The sequence below is a fragment of the Tachypleus tridentatus genome, chromosome 3 (genome assembly GCF_004210375.1).
Source record: "Tachypleus tridentatus isolate NWPU-2018 chromosome 3, ASM421037v1, whole genome shotgun sequence".
Lineage (NCBI taxonomy): Eukaryota > Metazoa > Arthropoda > Merostomata > Xiphosura > Limulidae > Tachypleus > Tachypleus tridentatus.
In genome coordinates, this window is record NC_134827.1 from 48,109,742 (window position 1) to 48,131,480 (window position 21,739).

The 21,739-nt window shown below is 33.5% G+C and overlaps 1 protein-coding gene across 2 annotated transcripts in view; it reads left to right on the forward strand.

Moving 5' to 3' along the window:
* LOC143246802 (cell adhesion molecule Dscam1-like) overlaps nt 1–21,739 on the forward strand; it is a 227,778-nt gene that overhangs the window by 202,902 nt on the left and 3,137 nt on the right. For both annotated transcript variants that reach the window (XM_076493961.1, XM_076493962.1), the window contains 2 exons: nt 6,372–6,543; nt 9,222–9,343. In XM_076493961.1, the coding sequence (XP_076350076.1) occupies nt 6,372–6,543; nt 9,222–9,343 (294 nt within the window). The remainder of the gene's footprint in view (nt 1–6,371; nt 6,544–9,221; nt 9,344–21,739) is intronic.

The window sequence follows — 21,739 nt, forward strand, 5'->3', positions numbered from 1 at the left end:
AACATTTTTTAGGTTTAGCTAATAACGAGAATGTGTCAAGTATTTCATATCGGTGTGAGGCAAACCGAAAACTAGACAGATGACCCCTTCCCTGTGCCCACGTGGCTCCTTCCCTGTGGCCACGTGGCTTGTCTTGACATTCGCATCGTTAAAAATAAGGTTACGATACCCACAATGGATATAAAACTTAGGGCCAGCATAGTCAGATGGTTTAGGTGCTCGACTTGTTATCTGAGTGTCGCGAGTTCGAAACCCCGTTACATCAAACATGCTCGCCCTTTCACCTATGAGGGCCTTATGATGTGACGGCCAATCGTACTATTCGTTGGTAAACGAGTAGCCTAAGAGTTGGCGGTGGGTGGTGATGACTAATTATCTTTTTTTTAATCTCTCACTGTTAAATTATAGACGGCTAGCCCAAATAGCTCTCGTGTAGCTTTGCACAAAATAAGAGTCTGTTGTGTAGCCTGGCGCTTAACAACAAATAACGTCTTAACATTTGCAGTTCGTCATTTGCTTGCCCGCCCTCTGGTGACTGAGTCTTAAACACTATATCTTAAAATTTGATGTAATATTATGTGAACTATCAGTCATTTATAATAAGTGAATAAATCCAACTTCACACTTATGATAAGAATGTAACACAAATACTGTAACAATAATCAGTCATTGTATTCCATCTCTGCTCAATGGGCTATCTGCGAATTGCTAGCCGCGGGGGTCGAATCCTAGATTTTAGCATTGTACCCTCTAAAGCTTACCCCTGAACCACAGAAGGGGCGAAATGCTGTATAATTAAAACATTTGATCGAAGCTCAGAAAATACTTTTAAAAAATCACATGCTCATTCAAAAACTACCTTTCCAGAAACTGGTGAGAGAAATTGCTCAGGACTTCAAGACTGACCTGAGATTATCCGGTCAGTATCGTGCAACAGTCATAAATTTGATATGACACTATTTAACATGGTATAACTGTGGTCGTGTTTGGATTGGCCTTTTACATGAATCTCGTGGAATTCATGTTTTACTGTTGGTCAATTGACGTAGTCCCCAAACAAGGCCATTGGCGCTTTGACATTGTTTACTATAAAATTTGAGTAGCTCAAATCACGGCTACGAGAGGGCGTTCTTAACTTAATGTATCTGCTCTCGCTCTCTCTGTATGGGTATTTGGGTATTGATGTTTGTCTACCCAGGAGGGTCAGGTTTCTTTAACCTCTTCCTTCGTTTATTGGCGAGGGTAAGTTACAATACCTCTCTCTCGATATACTCTCCTTCCCCGCGAGTTGGATGTCTCTCGACATGATGGTCGCCCCCTGTGTGTGGATGGCACACAGGTTAGTGCCTTCGAAGAGACCCATCAAGTATGCCTCACTGGCCTCCTGAAGAGCCATGGCAGCAGAGCTCTTGAATCTCTTGAAGTCCTAGGCAATTTCTCTCACCAGTCTCTGGTATTTTCAAATGAGCAGCTCAGTTGACTTCTGGTATCGACGGATATCACGGAGGGCTACAGTTCCTGGTCTGTAACAATGAAGTTTCTTTATACCTCTGTTTATCTTCTTCACCGTGATCTGAATTCCCGCCAAATTTCGTGGCGAGGTTCTTTGTCGTGAATATTAGGTTGTTGTTTCAGATATTTTAACGAATTACCCCTGGATGGATGGATAGTTGAAGAGAAACGCAACCAACAGTTCTAGTGACGACAAGAACGACAAAAATTATTGGACCCAGAAGCATTTTGACGAGTGTTTGAAGTTTTGTTTCACTAGTGTTAATAGCTATAATCACTTGCTATTCATTATGCGTTATCTGTTATGTAACCTTAAAGTATGAGTGCATGGAACCATTGAAAATGGATCACCATTTTGAATACAAGCATCAAGAATACTCGAGTTAGCCATTAGAGTTTTTCATCAACAGGAAGATTGAATTATTTTCTGCTGTAAAAAGAATAAAAAGCAGTGGCGGGTTTAAGGTTGTGTGGGCCAGGGGCTAATAATTTTATTAAACCCTACATCCCATATAATTTTACATAGAATAAAATTATCAATGGATCCTCCATTAAGACCGTGGACCCTAGGGCTGAACTCCCCATAACCCCTATCTAAATACGCCACTGCACAGTGGCGGGCTTAAGATTGTGTGAACCCAGGGATTAATAATTTTTGAGGGCCATACATTATATATAATTTTACATAGAATAAAATTATCAATAGCGACCCATTAAGACCATGGACCCTGGGGCTGAGTCCTCTTTAGCCTCTACCTAAATACATCACTGGGGTCCAAGCAGTAGCACTGGTTTGTATATGGGTGCATTTTTGTGTTCATAGGAAGGTTCTAGCCGTGAAACTCATGCCCTTAAGTTAATATATTATATAAATATCATTCTCTGAATTACAGTATCTCTGATTCTCTGTGCGAAAACTTAGGAATTCTACATCACAACCCTTAATATTCTGTGAAACTCGATGGTTATCAAAGGGAAACATTTGAAACAACTTATAGAAACAAAGTAAAATATGTCATTGTTTATGGCATAGCATCATTTCTCACCAAGAGATGTTATATTCACATCAAGGGTAGGTTTCATGAATTTTATTGGTCGACAAAGATGGCCTTTTTGTGTGACATATTTTGTGTCTTATATGAGTTGAACTTCAATTTATAAGGCACCAACATGAATATTTTTAAAGTTCAGAAAAAAGTTGAACCAACAATAAAAAACTTTGTTTGTGGACAGAACGAATTGAAAAGAGGAACTTAATGTCATTTTGTATTTTAACTGAATGACAAGAAAAACATTTTGAAATAAACATCTCAGATGCAACTTCTGTAGCAATAAGAGAATATGTTCCAATTGTTGCCAATAAAATGTGGATTAGAGACACGTTTACTGTTAAAATGGAAAAAGAAATCTTCCTGCCAGATGAATCAAAAGCGGATACATTATTTGGACCTTCATGAACGCCATCTTCAAACATAATTTTGACAAACTGTATTTGATTAATTTTTAGCTTAGTGATCTAAATTACTAGATGGTTATCTAAAAAATGGTCACATTCCTAATGAATCTCGTTACGACAGTTAATTTCAGTGAATCTAGTTAGATATTCAGGTTTGTAGAGTTCGATAATTAATATCAGTAAATCTAGTTAGATATTCAGGTTTGTAGAGTTCGACAATTAATATCAGTAAATCTAGTTAGATATTCAGGTTTGTAGAGTTCGACAATTAATATCAGTAAATCTAGTTAGATATTCAGGTTTGTAGAGTTCGACAATTAATATCAGTAAATATAGTTAGATATTCAGGTTTGTAGAGTTCGATAATTAATATCAGTAAATATAGTTAGATATTCAGGTTTGTAGAGTTTGATAATTAATATCAGTAAATCTAGTTAGATATTCAGGTTTGTAGAGTTCGACAATTAATATCAGTAAATCTAGTTAGATATTCAGGTTTGTAGAGTTCGACAATTAATATCAGTAAATCTAGTTAGATATTCAGGTTTGTAGAGTTCGACAATTAATATCAGTAAATCTAGTTAGATATTCAGGTTTGTAGAGTTCGACAATTAATATCAGTAAATATAGTTAGATATTCAGGTTTCTAGAGTTCGATAATTAATATCAGTAAATCTAGTTAGATATTCAAATTTGTAGAGTTCGATAACTAATATAAGTAAATCTAGTTAGATATTCAGATTTGTAGAGTTCGATAATTAATATCAGTAAATCTAGTTAGATATTCAAATTTGTAGAGTTTGACAATTAATAACAGTAAATCTAGTTAGATATTCAGGTTTGTAGAGTTCAACAATTAATATCAGTAAATCTAGTTAGATATTCAGGTTTGTAGAGTTCGATAATTAATATCAGTAAATCTAGTTAGATATTCAGGTTTGTAGAATTCGATAATTAATATCAGTAAATCTAATTAGATATTCAGGTAGTGTAGAGTTCAACAATTAATATCAGTAAATCTAGTTAGATATTCAGGTAGTGTAGAGTTCAACAATTAATATCAGTAAATCTAGTTAGATATTCAGATTTGTAGAGTTTGATAATTAATATCAGTAAATCTAGTTAGATATTCAGATTTGTAGAGTTCGATAACTAATATCAGTAAATCTAGTTAGATATTCAGATTTGTAGAGTTCGATAATTAATATCAGTAAATCTAGTTAGATATTCAAATTTGTAGAGTTCGATAACTAATATAAGTAAATCTAGTTAGATATTCAGATTTGTAGAGTTCGATAATTAATATCAGTAAATCTAGTTAGATATTCAAATTTGTAGAGTTTGACAATTAATAACAGTAAATCTAGTTAGATATTCAGGTTTGTAGAGTTCAACAATTAATATCAGTAAATCTAGTTAGATATTCAGGTTTGTAGAGTTCGATAATTAATATCAGTAAATCTAGTTAGATATTCAGGTTTGTAGAATTCGATAATTAATATCAGTAAATCTAATTAGATATTCAGGTAGTGTAGAGTTCAACAATTAATATCAGTAAATCTAGTTAGATATTCAGGTAGTGTAGAGTTCAACAATTAATATCAGTAAATCTAGTTAGATATTCAGATTTGTAGAGTTTGATAATTAATATCAGTAAATCTAGTTAGATATTCAGATTTGTAGAGTTCGATAACTAATATCAGTAAATCTAGTTAGATATTCAGATTTGTAGAGTTCGATAATTAATATCAGTAAATCTAGTTAGATATTCAAATTTGTAGAGTTCGATAACTAATATAAGTAAATCTAGTTAGATATTCAGATTTGTAGAGTTCGATAATTAATATCAGTAAATCTAGTTAGATATTCAAATTTGTAGAGTTCGACAATTAATATCAGTAAATCTAGTTAGATATTCAGGTTTGTAGAGTTCGACAATTAATATCAGTAAATCTAGTTAGATATTCAGGTTTGTAGAGTTCAACAATTAATATCAGTAAATCTAGTTAGATATTCAGGTAGTGTAGAGTTCAACAATTAATATCAGTAAATCTAGTTAGATATTCAGGTTTGTAGAGTTCGATAATTAATATCAGTAAATCTAGTTAGATATTCAGGTTTGTAGAGTTCGACAATTAATATCAGTAAATCTAGTTAGATATTCAGGTTTGTAGAGTTCAACAATTAATATCAGTAAATCTAGTTAGATATTCAGGTTTGTAGAGTTCGATAATTAATATCAGTAAATCTAGTTAGATATTCAGGTAGTGTAGAGTTCAACAATTAATATCAGTAAATCTAGTTAGATATTCAGGTTTGTAGAGTTCGATAATTAATATCAGTAAATCTATTTAGATATTCAGGTAGTGTAGAGTTTGATAATTAATATCAGTAAATCTAGTTAGATATTCAGGTAGTGTAGAGTTCAACAATTAATATCAGTAAATCTATTTAGATATTCAGGTAGTGTAGAGTTCAACAATTAATATCAGTAAATCTAGTTAGATATTCGGGTAGTGTAGAGTTCAACAATTAATATTAGTAAATCTAGTTAGATATTCAGGTAGTGTAGAGTTCCACAATTAATATCGGTAAATCTAGTTAGATATTCAGGTTGTGTAGGGTTCCACAATTAATATCGGTAAATCTAGTTAGATATTCAGGTAGTGTAGAGTTATTCAGGTAGACTGCCTCCCAGAAATCAGTTTCATGTATTCGGGCTGTCTCATATATGCAAGTAAGTTAAATGAGTGCGTGTTTTTTCGTATAGCAAAGTCACATCAGGCTATGTGCTGAGTCCACCGAGGAGAATCGGATCCCTGCTCTTAGTGTTGTAAATCCACATTCTTACAGCTCTACCATTGGGGGATTCTTATATATGCAATATATAAAAACATTTTCTAATAATTTAATTACTCAAATGGAAAAAATTATGTAATAATTTGATTATTCAGATATTTATCTGTGTAATCAAATTATTACATATAGTGATTATTACAATATTACATATAGAAGAATTCCATATTTAACTGCAGAGATAGAAATTCTATAATCATTTCATCACACAAATAGAAACAATTAACAACAGCAACATTTTCGGTTTGTTTTGTCTTGATTCGTTTTTAGCGTTTGTTAAGCTGTTTAAACATCTACCAAATATAACCCAATAGAGAAAGAGAGACTTTGAGACCGTACCAAGAATTTCATTTATATCATAACAACGCCCCCAGTGGCACAGTGGTAAGACTTTGGACTTAATTATTAGTACACGGTGGTTAAAGAAAAGAGAACCTACAAGTGGCATCCTCATATTAAAATTTGAAACAAGAGAGAAAGTAAAAACATTCTATGAGAAATCTTTATTTTAATAGATTGTGTACTTCATTGTATAATTTTTATTTAGAGCCCATGGGTCAGAATGACCAAGAAACAACTTCCATGTGTATGATGGAGTCTATAACCGATCCCAAATTTATTGATCCCACATCCAAATCCTGGTCCAGACATTGGTCAAACAAGAATAAGGAATCGTTAGATCAAAGCGACCTCTACAGATCTGACCAAAGGAACCAAAAGTGAGTTATTCTGTTCCTTTTTTAATTATTTGGTTATTATGAAAGAACCACATGTACATAATATATATGTAATATGGTCATGCACTTCAGATGAGAGGGAAAAATACCAGAACAGAAAGTATCCCGATATACAATTCACAAAGAAAGAAAAAAACTAAACAAACTGTCATTACATGACGTGATAACTATCAAGACATATAACTACTGTACAAGAAGCTCACAGATACCTCATATATAAATCAAATCAACCAAACAGTGTAAAGCCAAGCATCCCAGACAGTGAACTTTGAAGAATGAACAATATTTATAACACTGGAATACTTGCTCAAGAAGAAAATAAATAAATAATATAACGGATTTACCGTTATACGTTTATTTTAGTGCCTACGCTTGTTTCTGTATAGTTTTCATTTTTGCATGTGATGACTATTATTGACTGTGTATTAAGCAAGTCCCGCCTGTTCTCGAAATTTGTAGAATGTTCTTGAGCGTAATAATCAGTGTGTATGTAATACTAGTGATTGACAGTATTGTTGTGAAGCAAACTTTGGTGAAGGTTCTAGAATATCACGTAATTGGTATATAAAAACTGGAGCACCAAAAGATGAGTATTATTATAGTCAGCTACAGTCAGTGTGTTTTAAGCCTGGAAAGCTACAATTGTGATTAACATTTTCGTTAAACTACAGAATTTCACCAGGAAACTTAATAGATTTTAAACATTACAAACCGTTCAACTTTTCAATGAATTAAGTTCAGTTATTGGTATTTCTATGAGAACATTAGATATTGTCGTTGGTGAAAACTTACAGATGCTTCAAGCTAGCTAGCTGTCAACAAAGAATTAATCTGCTATCCATGAATGTTGGTAAAAAGTTCAATTCCCAGACTAGATAAAACTCAGTACACTTTGTGAGTTTGTGGAACTCTTGTATATAAACTATCATACGTAGTAACTATTAGTAATAACCTTTATTATACATTGTATCATCTATTTATGTTTGTATATTAAAATATATGTGTGTTAAAAAGAAAATTGTATATACATCAGTCATGTTGACAAATAACATAAATTTGATACATATTAACAGTTTATTAACTTCTTAACTACAGTTTCTGTTTATTTGAAAATGTAATACATTAACATACATATCATAGTAACACAGAGACTCATCCAAAATAAATTATAATACATAACAACTAACAGAAGAAAATTACAAAGGTAAAAACAGATTTTGCTCTGTCAGAGGTCTCTGAAATCTACAGAGAATGTGTGAACATGAACTATAACAGCATTCAAGGTAAAACATAATTTACAACGTCCCTTGTGAACGTGGGTTCCAATAGCTGGGATTGACAAAGAATACCAACTAAAGTTAAATTCAAGGGTACAGTGGACACATGGGGATATTGATATCAGTCTGTCTGTTACATCCTATGATGCCAGAGTAAAAGTTCTTAGGAATAACTTTGAAATAATGAATCACATGTGAGAAAAAGATAGATAGATAAACCTTCTACATCTGGCTAAAAGGTAACACCTTTAGTCATACTAGGTCAAAAACCTGGGTACACTTTGAAAACATTGAACTGGTCTATCAAAACCATAACTTATTTGTCTTGTATAAAATGTATCTCAGAATGGTTGGTATGGGTATTAACACTTTTACTAATAAAGCAGAGAACAACTTTTTGACCTGAAGATGACCTAGGAAGATCAAAATGTTGTTCTCTGCTTTATTGGTAAAAGTATTAATACCCATGCAACCCATTCTGAGATATATTTTTATTTCAAGTTGGTTTCTCATCATCAAGAATTGTCTTATATAAGTTGATTAGAGCCCTAATGGCAGAGTTCTTCCATCAGGAAGACCCAGGTTCAAATCTGGACCTATACCAACACAGAAACTGATCTTTTTAAAGTCTTCTTTGGAAATAGCAACACATTAGCAACCATTTGATGCAATCTAAGCAGTAACTATGATGTACTTATATGAAAATATGTAAAGGTTTTAACAAAGGGAGATACTATACTGTGGATGTCTTTGTAGACCAGATGACAACAAATGAATGATTATTGGTGCCTGTCTTTCCCTAGTCATTGGTTTTATGTGATATTATCAACTTATCAGTAACTTACAGATCAAAACCTTGTTGTCTTTGGTTGTAAATTATCCAACACTGACACGGTCGAATTATTATAGGGTAGTTTTGCTCGTACAAACTTATTTTGAACTAGTGGTACCTACAGGTACAGGAAGATAACTGAACAACTAAATACACAAGTTAAACTTTCTGAGACACCAGAGACTCTGGAAACGTTAGCTATAAAAGGAAGTAAGAAAGGACAAAGATAAACTATGTGAACACCATCCGTGTGGTATTTCTCTATGTGTAAACCATCCGTGTGGTATTTCTCTATGTGAAAACAATCTGTGCAGTATTTCTCTATGTGTAACTCGCTTAAGCAGCAATGAACTACATTATTTTCCTAGATATTTAGTGTTTTCCATGGGCATTCTATTGTTCTGTAAAATATTATTTATCAAACATTCTGGAGATTAGATTTAATAAATGTGACCTCTTTCTATATAAGGATTATATCCTGCCTTTTTATCCATTAGAGCTGACTGTCTACAGAAATGTTTGTAGCAATGCATTTTGTCTGTGAATTTCAGACCAGGGAATTCGGACAGTGACAGTGAGGTGGGACCGACCTTAGTCACGGTTAGAGGTGGAGATGGTGAAGTCTCTGAGACTGAGTGTGACCGAGAAATGAGGGAACTGATGGCCAACAAAAGTAAATATGGTTGATAAACCAGCTGTGTTAATAAATATATCATTTATATGGTTGATAACCCATCTGTGTTAATAAATGTATCATTTATATGGTTGATAACCCATCTGTGTTAATAAATGTATCATTTATATGGTTGATAACCCAGCTGTGTTAATAAATATATCATTTATATGGTTGATAACCCAGCTGTGTTAATAAATATATCATTTATATGGTTCATAACCTAGCTGTGTTAATAAATATATCATTTATATGGTTGATAACCCAGCTGTGTTAATAAATATATCATTTATATGGTTGATAAACCAGCTGTGTTAATAAATATATCATTTAAATGGTTGATAACCCAGCTGTGTTAATAAATATATCATTTATATGGTTGATAACCCAGCTGTGTTAATAAATATATCATTTATATGGTTGATAACCCAGCTGTGTTAATAAATATATCATTTATATGGTTGATAACCCAGCTGTGTTAATAAATATATCATTTATATGGTTGATAACCCAGCTGTGTTAATAAATATATCATTTAAATGGTTGATACACCAGCTGTGTTAATAAATATATCATTTATATGGTTGATAACCCAGCTGTGTTAATAAATATATCATTTATATGGTTGATAAACCAGCTGTGTTAATAAATATATCATTTAAATGGTTGATAACCCAGCTGTGTTAATAAATATATCATTTATATGGTTGATAACCCAGGTGTGTTAATAAATATATCATTTATATGGTTGATAACCCAGCTGTGTTAATAAATATATCATTTATATGGTTGATAACCCAACCTGTGTTAATAAATATAACATTTATATGGTTCATAACCCAGCTGTGTTAATAAATATATCATTTATATGGTTGATAACCCAGCTGTGTTAATAAATATATCATTTATATGGTTGATAACCCAGCTGTGTTAATAAATATATCATTTATATGGTTGATAACCCAGCTGTGTTAATAAATATATCATTTATATGGTTGATAACCCAGCTGTGTTAATAAATATATCATTTATATGGTTGATAACCCAGCTGTGTTAATAAATATATCATTTATATGGTTGATAACCCAAGCTGTGTTAATAAATATAACATTTATATGGTTCATAACCCAGCTGTGTTAATAAATATATCATTTATATGGTTGATAACCCAGCTGTGTTAATAAATATACCATTTATATGGTTGACAACCCAGCTCTGTTAATTAATGTCATTTAAATGGTTGACAGCCCAGCTCTTTTAATGAATATGTCATTTAAATGGATGACAACCCAGCTCTGTTAATTAATATGTCATATAAATGGTTGATAACCCAGCTCTCTTAATGAATATGTCATATAAATGGTTGATAACCGAGCTCTGTTAATGAATATGTCATTTAAATGGTTGACAACCCAGCTCTGTTAATGAATTTGTCATTTAAATGGATGACAACCCAGCTCTGTTAACTAATATGTCATTTAATGGTTGACAACCCAGCTCTGTCAATGAATATGTCATTTAAATGGTTGACAACCCAGCTCTGTTAATGAATATGTCATTTAAATGGTTGACAACCCAGCTCTGTTAATGAATATGTCATTTAAATGGTTGACAACCCAGCTCTGTTAATGAATATGTCATTTAAATGGTTGACAACCCAGCTCTGTTAATGAATGTCATTTAAATGGTTGACAACCTAGCTCTGTTAATGAATATGTCATTTAAATGGTTGACAACCCAGCTCTGTCAATGAATATGTCATTTAAATGGTTGACAACCCAGCTTTATTTATGAATATCTCATTTAAATGGTTGACAACCCAGCTCTGTTAATGAATATGTCATTTAAATGGTTGACAACCCAGCTCTGTTAATGAATATGTCATTTAAATGGTTGACAACCCAGCTCTGTTAATGAATATGTCATTTAAATGGTTGACAACCCAGCTCTGTTAATGAATATGTCATTTAAATGGTTGACAACCCAGCTCTGTTAATGAATATGTCATTTAAATGGTTGACAACCCAGCTCTGTTAATGAATATGTCACTTAATGGTTGACAACCCAGCTCTGTCAATGAATATGTCATTTAAATGGTTGACAACCCAGCTTTATTAATGAATATCTCATTTAAATGGTTGACAACCCAGCTCTGTTAATAAATGTCATTTAAATGGTTGACAACCCCGCTCTGTTAATGAATATGTCATTTAAATGGTTGACAACCTGGCTCTGTTAATGAATATTTCATTTAAATGGTTGACAACCCAGCTCTGTTAATGAATATGTCATTTAAATGGTTGACAACCCAGCTCTGTTAATGAATATGTCATTTAAATGGTTGACAACCCAGCTCTGTTAATGAATATGTCATTTAAATAGTTGACAACCCAGCTCTGTTAATGAATATGTCACTTAATGGTTGACAACCCAGCTCTGTCAATGAATATCTCATTTAAATGGTTGACAACCCAGCTCTGTTAATGAATATGTCATTTAAATGGTTGACAACCCAGCTCTGTTAATGAATATGTCATTTAAATGGTTGACAACCCAGCTCTGTTAATGAATATATCATTTAAATGGTTGACAACCTAGCTCTGTTAATGAATATGTCACTTAATGGTTGACAACCCAGCTCTGTCAATGAATATCTCATTTAAATGGTTGACAACCCAGCTCTGTTAATGAATGTCATTTAAATGGTTGACAACCCAGCTCTGTTAATGAATATCTCATTTAAATGGTTGACAACCCAGCTCTGTTAATGAATATGTCACTTAATGGTTGACAACAAAGCTCTGTCAATGAATATCTCATTTAAATGGTTGACAACCCAGCTCTGTTAATGAATATGTCATTTAAATAGTTGACAACCCAGCTCTGTTACTGAATATGTCACTTAATGGTTGACAACCCAGCTCTGTCAATGAATATCTCATTTAAATGGTTGACAACCCAGCTCTGTTAATGAATATGTCATTTAAATGGTTGACAACCCAGCTCTGTTAATGAATATGTCATTTAAATGGTTGACAACCCAGCTCTGTTAATGAATATATCATTTAAATGGTTGACAACCTAGCTCTGTTAATGAATATGTCACTTAATGGTTTACAACCCAGCTCTGTCAATGAATATCTCATTTAAATGGTTGACAACCCAGCTCTGTTAATGAATATCTCATTTAAATGGTTGACAACCCAGCTCTGTTAATGAATATGTCACTTAATGGTTGACAACCCAGCTCTGTCAATGAATATATCACTTAATGGTTGACAACCCAGCTCTCTCAATGAATATATCATTTAAATGGTTGACAACCCAGCTCTGTTAATGAATATCTCATTTATATGGTTGACAACCCAGCTCTGTTAATGAATATGTCATTTAAATGGTTGACAACCCAGCTCTGTTAATGAATATTTCATTTAAATGGTTGACAACCCAGCTCTGTTAATGAATATGTCATTTAAATGGTTGACAACCTAGCTCTGTTAATGAATATGTCACTTAATGGTTGACAACCCAGCTCTGTCAATGAATATCTCATTTAAATGGTTGACAACCCAGCTCTGTTAATGAATATCTCATTTATATGGTTGACAACCCAGCTCTGTTAATGAATATGTCATTTAAATGGTTGACAACCTAGCTCTGTTAATGAATATGTCATTTAAATGGTTGACAACCCAGCTCTGTTAATGAATATATCATTTAAATGGTTGACAACCCAGCTCTGTTAATGAATATCTCATTTAAATGGTTGACAACCCAGCTCTGTTAATGAATATGTCATTTAAATGGTTGACAACCCAGCTCTGTTAATGAATATCTCATTTAAATGGTTGACAACCCAGCTCTGTTAATGAATATGTCACTTAATGGTTGACAACCCAGCTCTGTCAATGAATATATCACTTAATGGTTGACAACCCAGCTCTGTCAATGAATATATCATTTAAATGGTTGACAACCCAGCTCTGTTAATGAATATGTCATTTAAATGGTTGACAACCCAGCTCTGTTAATGAATATGTCATTTAAATGGTGGATAACCCAGCTCTGTTAATGAATATCTCATTTAAATGGTTGACAACCCAGCTGTGTTAATGAATATCTCATTTATATGGTTGACAACCCAGCTCTGTTAATGAATATGTCATTTAAATGGTTGACAACCCAGCTCTGTTAATGAATATGTCATTTAAATGGTTGACAACCCAGCTCTGTTAATGAATATGTCATTTAAATGGTTGACAACCCAGCTCTGTTAATGAATATGTCACTTAATGGTTGACAACCCAGCTCTGTCAATGAATATGTCATTTAAATGGTTGACAACCCAGCTCTGTTAATGAATATCTCATTTAAATGGTTGACAACCTAGCTCTGTTAATGAATATGTCATTTAAATGGTTGACAACCTGGCTCTGTTAATGAATATTTCATTTAAATGGTTGACAACCCAGCTCTGTTAATGAATATGTCATTTAAATGGTTGACAACCCAGCTCTGTTAATGAATATGTCATTTAAATGGTTGACAACCCAGCTCTGTTAATGAATATGTCATTTAAATGGTTGACAACCCAGCTCTGTTAATGAATATGTCACTTAATGGTTGACAACCCAGCTCTGTCAATGAATATGTCATTTAAATGGTTGACAACCCAGCTTTATTAATGAATATCTCATTTAAATGGTTGACAACCCAGCTCTGTTAATGAATGTCATTTAAATGGTTGACAACCCCGCTCTGTTAATGAATATGTCATTTAAATGGTTGACAACCTGGCTCTGTTAATGAATATTTCATTTAAATGGTTGACAACCCAGCTCTGTTAATGAATATGTCATTTAAATGGTTGACAACCCAGCTCTGTTAATGAATATGTCATTTAAATGGTTGACAACCCAGCTCTGTTAATGAATATGTCATTTAAATAGTTGACAACCCAGCTCTGTTAATGAATATGTCACTTAATGGTTGACAACCCAGCTCTGTCAATGAATATCTCATTTAAATGGTTGACAACCCAGCTCTGTTAATGAATATGTCATTTAAATGGTTGACAACCCAGCTCTGTTAATGAATATGTCATTTAAATGGTTCACAACCCAGCTCTGTTAATGAATATATCATTTAAATGGTTCACAACCTAGCTCTGTTAATGAATATGTCACTTAATGGTTGACAACCCAGCTCTGTCAATGAATATCTCATTTAAATGGTTGACAACCCAGCTCTGTTAATGAATGTCATTTAAATGGTTGACAACCCAGCTCTGTTAATGAATATCTCATTTAAATGGTTGACAACCCAGCTCTGTTAATGAATATGTCACTTAATGGTTGACAACAAAGCTCTGTCAATGAATATCTCATTTAAATGGTTGACAACCCAGCTCTGTTAATGAATATGTCATTTAAATAGTTGACAACCCAGCTCTGTTACTGAATATGTCACTTAATGGTTGACAACCCAGCTCTGTCAATGAATATCTCATTTAAATGGTTGACAACCCAGCTCTGTTAATGAATATGTCATTTAAATGGTTGACAACCCAGCTCTGTTAATGATAATGTCATTTAAATGGTTGACAACCCAGCTCTGTTAATGAATATATCATTTAAATGGTTGACAACCTAGCTCTGTTAATGAATATGTCACTTAATGGTTGACAACCCAGCTCTGTCAATGAATATCTCATTTAAATGGTTGACAACCCAGCTCTGTTAATGAATATGTCATTTAAATGGTTGACAACCCAGCTCTGTTAATGAATATCTCATTTAAATGGTTGACAACCCAGCTCTGTTAATGAATATGTCACTTAATGGTTGACAACCCAGCTCTGTCAATGAATATATCACTTAATGGTTGACAACCCAGCTCTCTCAATGAATATATCATTTAAATGGTTGACAACCCAGCTCTGTTAATGAATATCTCATTTATATGGTTGACAACCCAGCTCTGTTAATGAATATGTCATTTAAATGGTTGACAACCCAGCTCTGTTAATGAATATGTCACTTAATGGTTGACAACCCAGCTCTGTCAATGAATATCTCATTTAAATGGTTGACAACCCAGCTCTGTTAATGAATATCTCATTTATATGGTTGACAACCCAGCTCTGTTAATGAATATGTCATTTAAATGGTTGACAACCTAGCTCTGTTAATGAATATGTCATTTAAATGGTTGACAACCCAGCTCTGTTAATGAATATATCATTTAAATGGTTGACAACCCAGCTCTGTTAATGAATATGTCATTTAAATGGTTGACAACCCAGCTCTGTTAATGAATATGTCATTTAAATGGTTGACAACCCAGCTCTGTTAATGAATATCTCATTTAAATGGTTGACAACCCAGCTCTGTTAATGAATATGTCACTTAATGGTTGACAACCCAGCTCTGTCAATGAATATATCACTTAATGGTTGACAACCCAGCTCTGTCAATGAATATGTCATTTAAATGGTTGACAACCCAGCTCTGTTAATGAATATGTCATTTAAATAGTTGACAACCCAGCTCTGTTAATGAATATGTCACTTAATGGTTGACAACCCAGCTCTGTCAATGAATATCTCATTTAAATGGTTGACAACCCAGCTCTGTTAATGAATATGTCATTTAAATGGTTGACAACCCAGCTCTGTTAATGAATATGTCATTTAAATGGTTGACAACCCAGCTCTGTTAATGAATATGTCACTTAATGGTTGACAACCCAGCTCTGTCAATGAATATCTCATTTAAATGGTTGACAACCCAGCTCTGTTAATGAATATGTCATTTAAATGGTTGACAACCCAGCTCTGTTAATGAATATCTCATTTAAATGGTTGACAACCCAGCTCTGTTAATGAATATGTCACTTAATGGTTGACAACCCAGCTCTGTCAATGAATATATCACTTAATGGTTGACAACCCAGCTCTCTCAATGAATATATCATTTAAATGGTTGACAACCCAGCTCTGTTAATGAATATCTCATTTATATGGTTGACAACCCAGCTCTGTTAATGAATATGTCATTTAAATGGTTGACAACCCAGCTCTGTTAATGAATATGTCACTTAATGGTTGACAACCCAGCTCTGTCAATGAATATCTCATTTAAATGGTTGACAACCCAGCTCTGTTAATGAATATCTCATTTATATGGTTGACAACCCAGCTCTGTTAATGAATATGTCATTTAAATGGTTGACAACCTAGCTCTGTTAATGAATATGTCATTTAAATGGTTGACAACCCAGCTCTGTTAATGAATATATCATTTAAATGGTTGACAACCCAGCTCTGTTAATGAATATGTCATTTAAATGGTTGACAACCCAGCTCTGTTAATGAATATGTCATTTAAATGGTTGACAACCCAGCTCTGTCAATGAATATCTCATTTAAATGGTTGACAACCCAGCTCTGTTAATGAATATGTCACTTAATGGTTGACAACCCAGCTCTGTCAATGAATATATCACTTAATGGTTGACAACCCAGCTCTGTCAATGAATATATCATTTAAATGGTTGACAACCCAGCTCTGTTAATGAATATATCATTTAAATGGTTGACAACCCAGCTCTGTTAATGAATATGTCATTTAAATGGTTGACAACCCAGCTCTGTTAATGAATATGTCATTTAAATGGTTGACAACCCAGCTCTGTTAATGAATATCTCATTTAAATGGTTGACAACCCAGCTGTGTTAATGAATATCTCATTTATATGGTTGACAACCCAGCTCTGTTAATGAATATGTCATTTAAATGGTTGACAACCCAGCTCTGTTAATGAATATGTCATTTAAATGGTTGACAACCCAGCTCTGTTAATGAATATGTCATTTAAATGGTTGACAACCCAGCTCTGTTAATGAATATGTCACTTAATGGTTGACAACCCAGCTCTGTCAATGAATATGTCATTTAAATGGTTGACAACCCAGCTCTGTTAATGAATATGTCATTTAAATGGTTGACAACCTAGCTCTGTTAATGAATGTCATTTAAATGGTTGACAACCTGGCTCTGTTAATGAATATTTCATTTAAATGGTTGACAACCCAGCTCTGTTAATGAATATGTCATTTAAATGGTTGACAACCTAGCTCTGTTAATGAATATGTCACTTAATGGTTGACAACCCAGCTCTGTCAATGAATATCTCATTTAAATGGTTGACAACCCAGCTCTGTTAATGAATATCTCATTTAAATGGTTGACAACCCAGCTCTGTTAATGAATATCTCATTTATATGGTTGACAACCCAGCTCTGTTAATGAATATGTCACTTAATGGTTGACAACCCAGCTCTGTCAATGAATATATCACTTAATGTTTGACAACCCAGCTCTGTCAATGAATATATCATTTAAATGGTTGACAACCCAGCTCTGTTAATGAATATGTCACTTAATGGTTGACAACCCAGCTCTGTCAATGAATATGTCATTTAAATGGTTGACAACCCAGCTCTGTTAATGAATATCTCATTCAAATGGTTGACAACCTAGCTCTGTTAATGAATATGTCATTTAAATGGTTGACAACCTGGCTCTGTTAATGAATATTTCATTTAAATGGTTGACAACCCAGCTCTGTTAATGAATATGTCATTTAAATGGTTGACAACCCAGCTCTGTTAATGAATATGTCATTTAAATGGTTGACAACCCAGCTCTGTTAATGAATATGTCATTTAAATGGTTGACAACCTGGCTCTGTTAATGAATATTTCATTTAAATGGTTGACAACCCCGCTCTGTTAATGAATATGTCATTTAAATGGTTGACAACCTGGCTCTGTTAATGAATATTTCATTTAAATGGTTGACAACCCAGCTCTGTTAATGAATATGTCATTTAAATGGTTGACAACCCAGCTCTGTTAATGAATATGTCATTTAAATGGTTGACAACCCAGCTCTGTTAATGAATATGTCATTTAAATGGTTGACAACCCAGCTCTGTTAATGAATATGTCATTTAAATAGTTGACAACCCAGCTCTGTTAATGAATATGTCACTTAATGGTTGACAACCCAGCTCTGTCAATGAATATCTCATTTAAATGGTTGACAACCCAGCTCTGTTAATGAATATGTCATTTAAATGGTTGACAACCCAGCTCTGTTAATGAATATGTCATTTAAATGGTTGACAACCCAGCTCTGTTAATGAATATATCATTTAAATGGTTGACAACCTAGCTCTGTTAATGAATATGTCACTTAATGGTTTACAACCCAGCTCTGTCAATGAATATCTCATTTAAATGGTTGACAACCCAGCTCTGTTAATGAATGTCATTTAAATGGTTGACAACCCAGCTCTGTTAATGAATATCTCATTTAAATGGTTGACAACCCAGCTCTGTTAATGAATATGTCACTTAATGGTTGACAACAAAGCTCTGTCAATGAATATCTCATTTAAATGGTTGACAACCCAGCTCTGTTAATGAATATGTCATTTAAATAGTTGACAACCCAGCTCTGTTACTGAATATGTCACTTAATGGTTGACAACCCAGCTCTGTCAATGAATATCTCATTTAAATGGTTGACAACCCAGCTCTGTTAATGAATATGTCATTTAAATGGTTGACAACCCAGCTCTGTTAATGATAATGTCATTTAAATGGTTGACAACCCAGCTCTGTTAATGAATATATCATTTAAATGGTTGACAACCTAGCTCTGTTAATGAATATGTCACTTAATGGTTGACAACCCAGCTCTGTCAATGAATATCTCATTTAAATGGTTGACAACCCAGCTCTGTTAATGAATATGTCATTTAAATGGTTGACAACCCAGCTCTGTTAATGAATATCTCATTTAAATGGTTGACAACCCAGCTCTGTTAATGAATATGTCACTTAATGGTTGACAACCCAGCTCTGTCAATGAATATATCACTTAATGGTTGACAACCCAGCTCTCTCAATGAATATATCATTTAAATGGTTGACAACCCAGCTCTGTTAATGAATATCTCATTTATATGGTTGACAACCCAGCTCTGTTAATGAATATGTCATTTAAATGGTTGACAACCCAGCTCTGTTAATGAATATGTCACTTAATGGTTGACAACCCAGCTCTGTCAATGAATATCTCATTTAAATGGTTGACAACCCAGCTCTGTTAATGAATATCTCATTTATATGGTTGACAACCCAGCTCTGTTAATGAATATGTCATTTAAATGGTTGACAACCTAGCTCTGTTGATGAATATGTCATTTAAATGGTTGACAACCCAGCTCTGTTAATGAATATATCATTTAAATGGTTGACAACCCAGCTCTGTTAATGAATATGTCATTTAAATGGTTGACAACCCAGCTCTGTTAATGAATATGTCATTTAAATGGTTGACAACCCAGCTCTGTTAATGAATATCTCATTTAAATGGTTGACAACCCAGCTCTGTTAATGAATATGTCACTTAATGGTTGACAACCCAGCTCTGTCAATGAATATATCACTTAATGGTTGACAACCCAGCTCTGTCAATGAATATATCATTTAAATGGTTGACAACCCAGCTCTGTTAATGAATATATCATTTAAATGGTTGACAACCCAGCTCTGTTAATGAATATGTCATTTAAATGGTTGACAACCCAGCTCTGTTAATGAATATGTCATTTAAATGGTTGACAACCCAGCTCTGTTAATGAATATCTCATTTAAATGGTTGACAACCCAGCTGTGTTAATGAATATCTCATTTATATGGTTGACAACCCAGCTCTGTTAATGAATATGTCATTTAAATGGTTGACAACCCAGCTCTGTTAATGAATATGTCACTTAATGGTTGACAACCCAGCTCTGTCAATGAATATGTCATTTAAATGGTTGACAACCCAGCTCTGTTAATGAATATCTCATTTAAATGGTTGACAACCTAGCTCTGTTAATGAATGTCATTTAAATGGTTGACAACCTGGCTCTGTTAATGAATATTTCATTTAAATGGTTGACAACCCAGCTCTGTTAATGAATATGTCATTTAAATGGTTGACAACCTAGCTCTGTTAATGAATATGTCACTTAATGGTTGACAACCCAGCTCTGTCAATGAATATCTCATTTAAATGGTTGACAACCCAGCTCTGTTAATGAATATCTCATTTATATGGTTGACAACCCAGCTCTGTTAATGAATATGTCATTTAAATGGTTGACAACCTAGCTCTGTTAATGAATATGTCATTTAAATGGTTGACAACCCAGCTCTGTTAATGAATATATCATTTAAATGGTTGACAACCCAGCTCTGTTAATGAATATGTCATTTAAATGGTTGACAACCCAGCTCTGTTAATGAATATCTCATTTAAATGGTTGACAACCCAGCTCTGTTAATGAATATGTCACTTAATGGTTGACAACCCAGCTCTGTCAATGAATATATCACTTAATGGTTGACAACCCAGCTCTGTCAATGAATATATCATTTAAATGGTTGACAACCCAGCTCTGTTAATGAATATGTCATTTAAATGGTTGACAACCCAGCTCTGTTAATGAATATGTCATTTAAATGGTTGATAACCCAGCTCTGTTAATGAATATCTCATTTAAATGGTTGACAACCCAGCTCTGTTAATGAATATGTCACTTAATGGTTGACAACCCAGCTCTGTCAATGAATATGTCATTTAAATGGTTGACAACCCAGCTTTATTAATGAATATCTCATTTAAATGGTTGACAACCCAGCTCTGTTAATGAATATGTCATTTAAATGGTTGACAACCCAGCTCTGTTAATGAATATGTCATTTAAATGGTTGACAACCTAGCTCTGTTAATGAATATGTCATTTAAATGGTTGACAACCTGGCTCTGTTAATGAATATTTCATTTAAATGGTTGGCAACCCAGCTCTGTTAATGAATATGTCATTTAAATGGTTGGCAACCCAACTCTGTTAATGAATATGTCATTTAAATGGTTGACAACCCAGCTCTGTTAATGAATATGTCACTTAATGGTTGACAACCCAGCTCTGTCAATGAATATCTCATTTAAATGGTTGTCAACCCAGCGCTGTTAATGAATATGTCATTTAAATGGTTGACAACCCAGTTCTGTTAATGAATATATCAGTTAAATGGTTGACAACCTAGCTCTGTTAATGAATATGTCACTTAATGGTTGACAACCCAGTTCTGTCAATGAATATCTCATTTAAATGGTTGACAACCCAGCTCTGTCAATGAATATGTCATTTAAATGGTTGACAACCCAGCTCTGTTAATGAATATGTCATTTAAATGGTTGACAACCCAGCTCTGTTAATGAATATGTCACTTAATGGTTGACAACCCAGCTCTGTCAATGAATATATCAT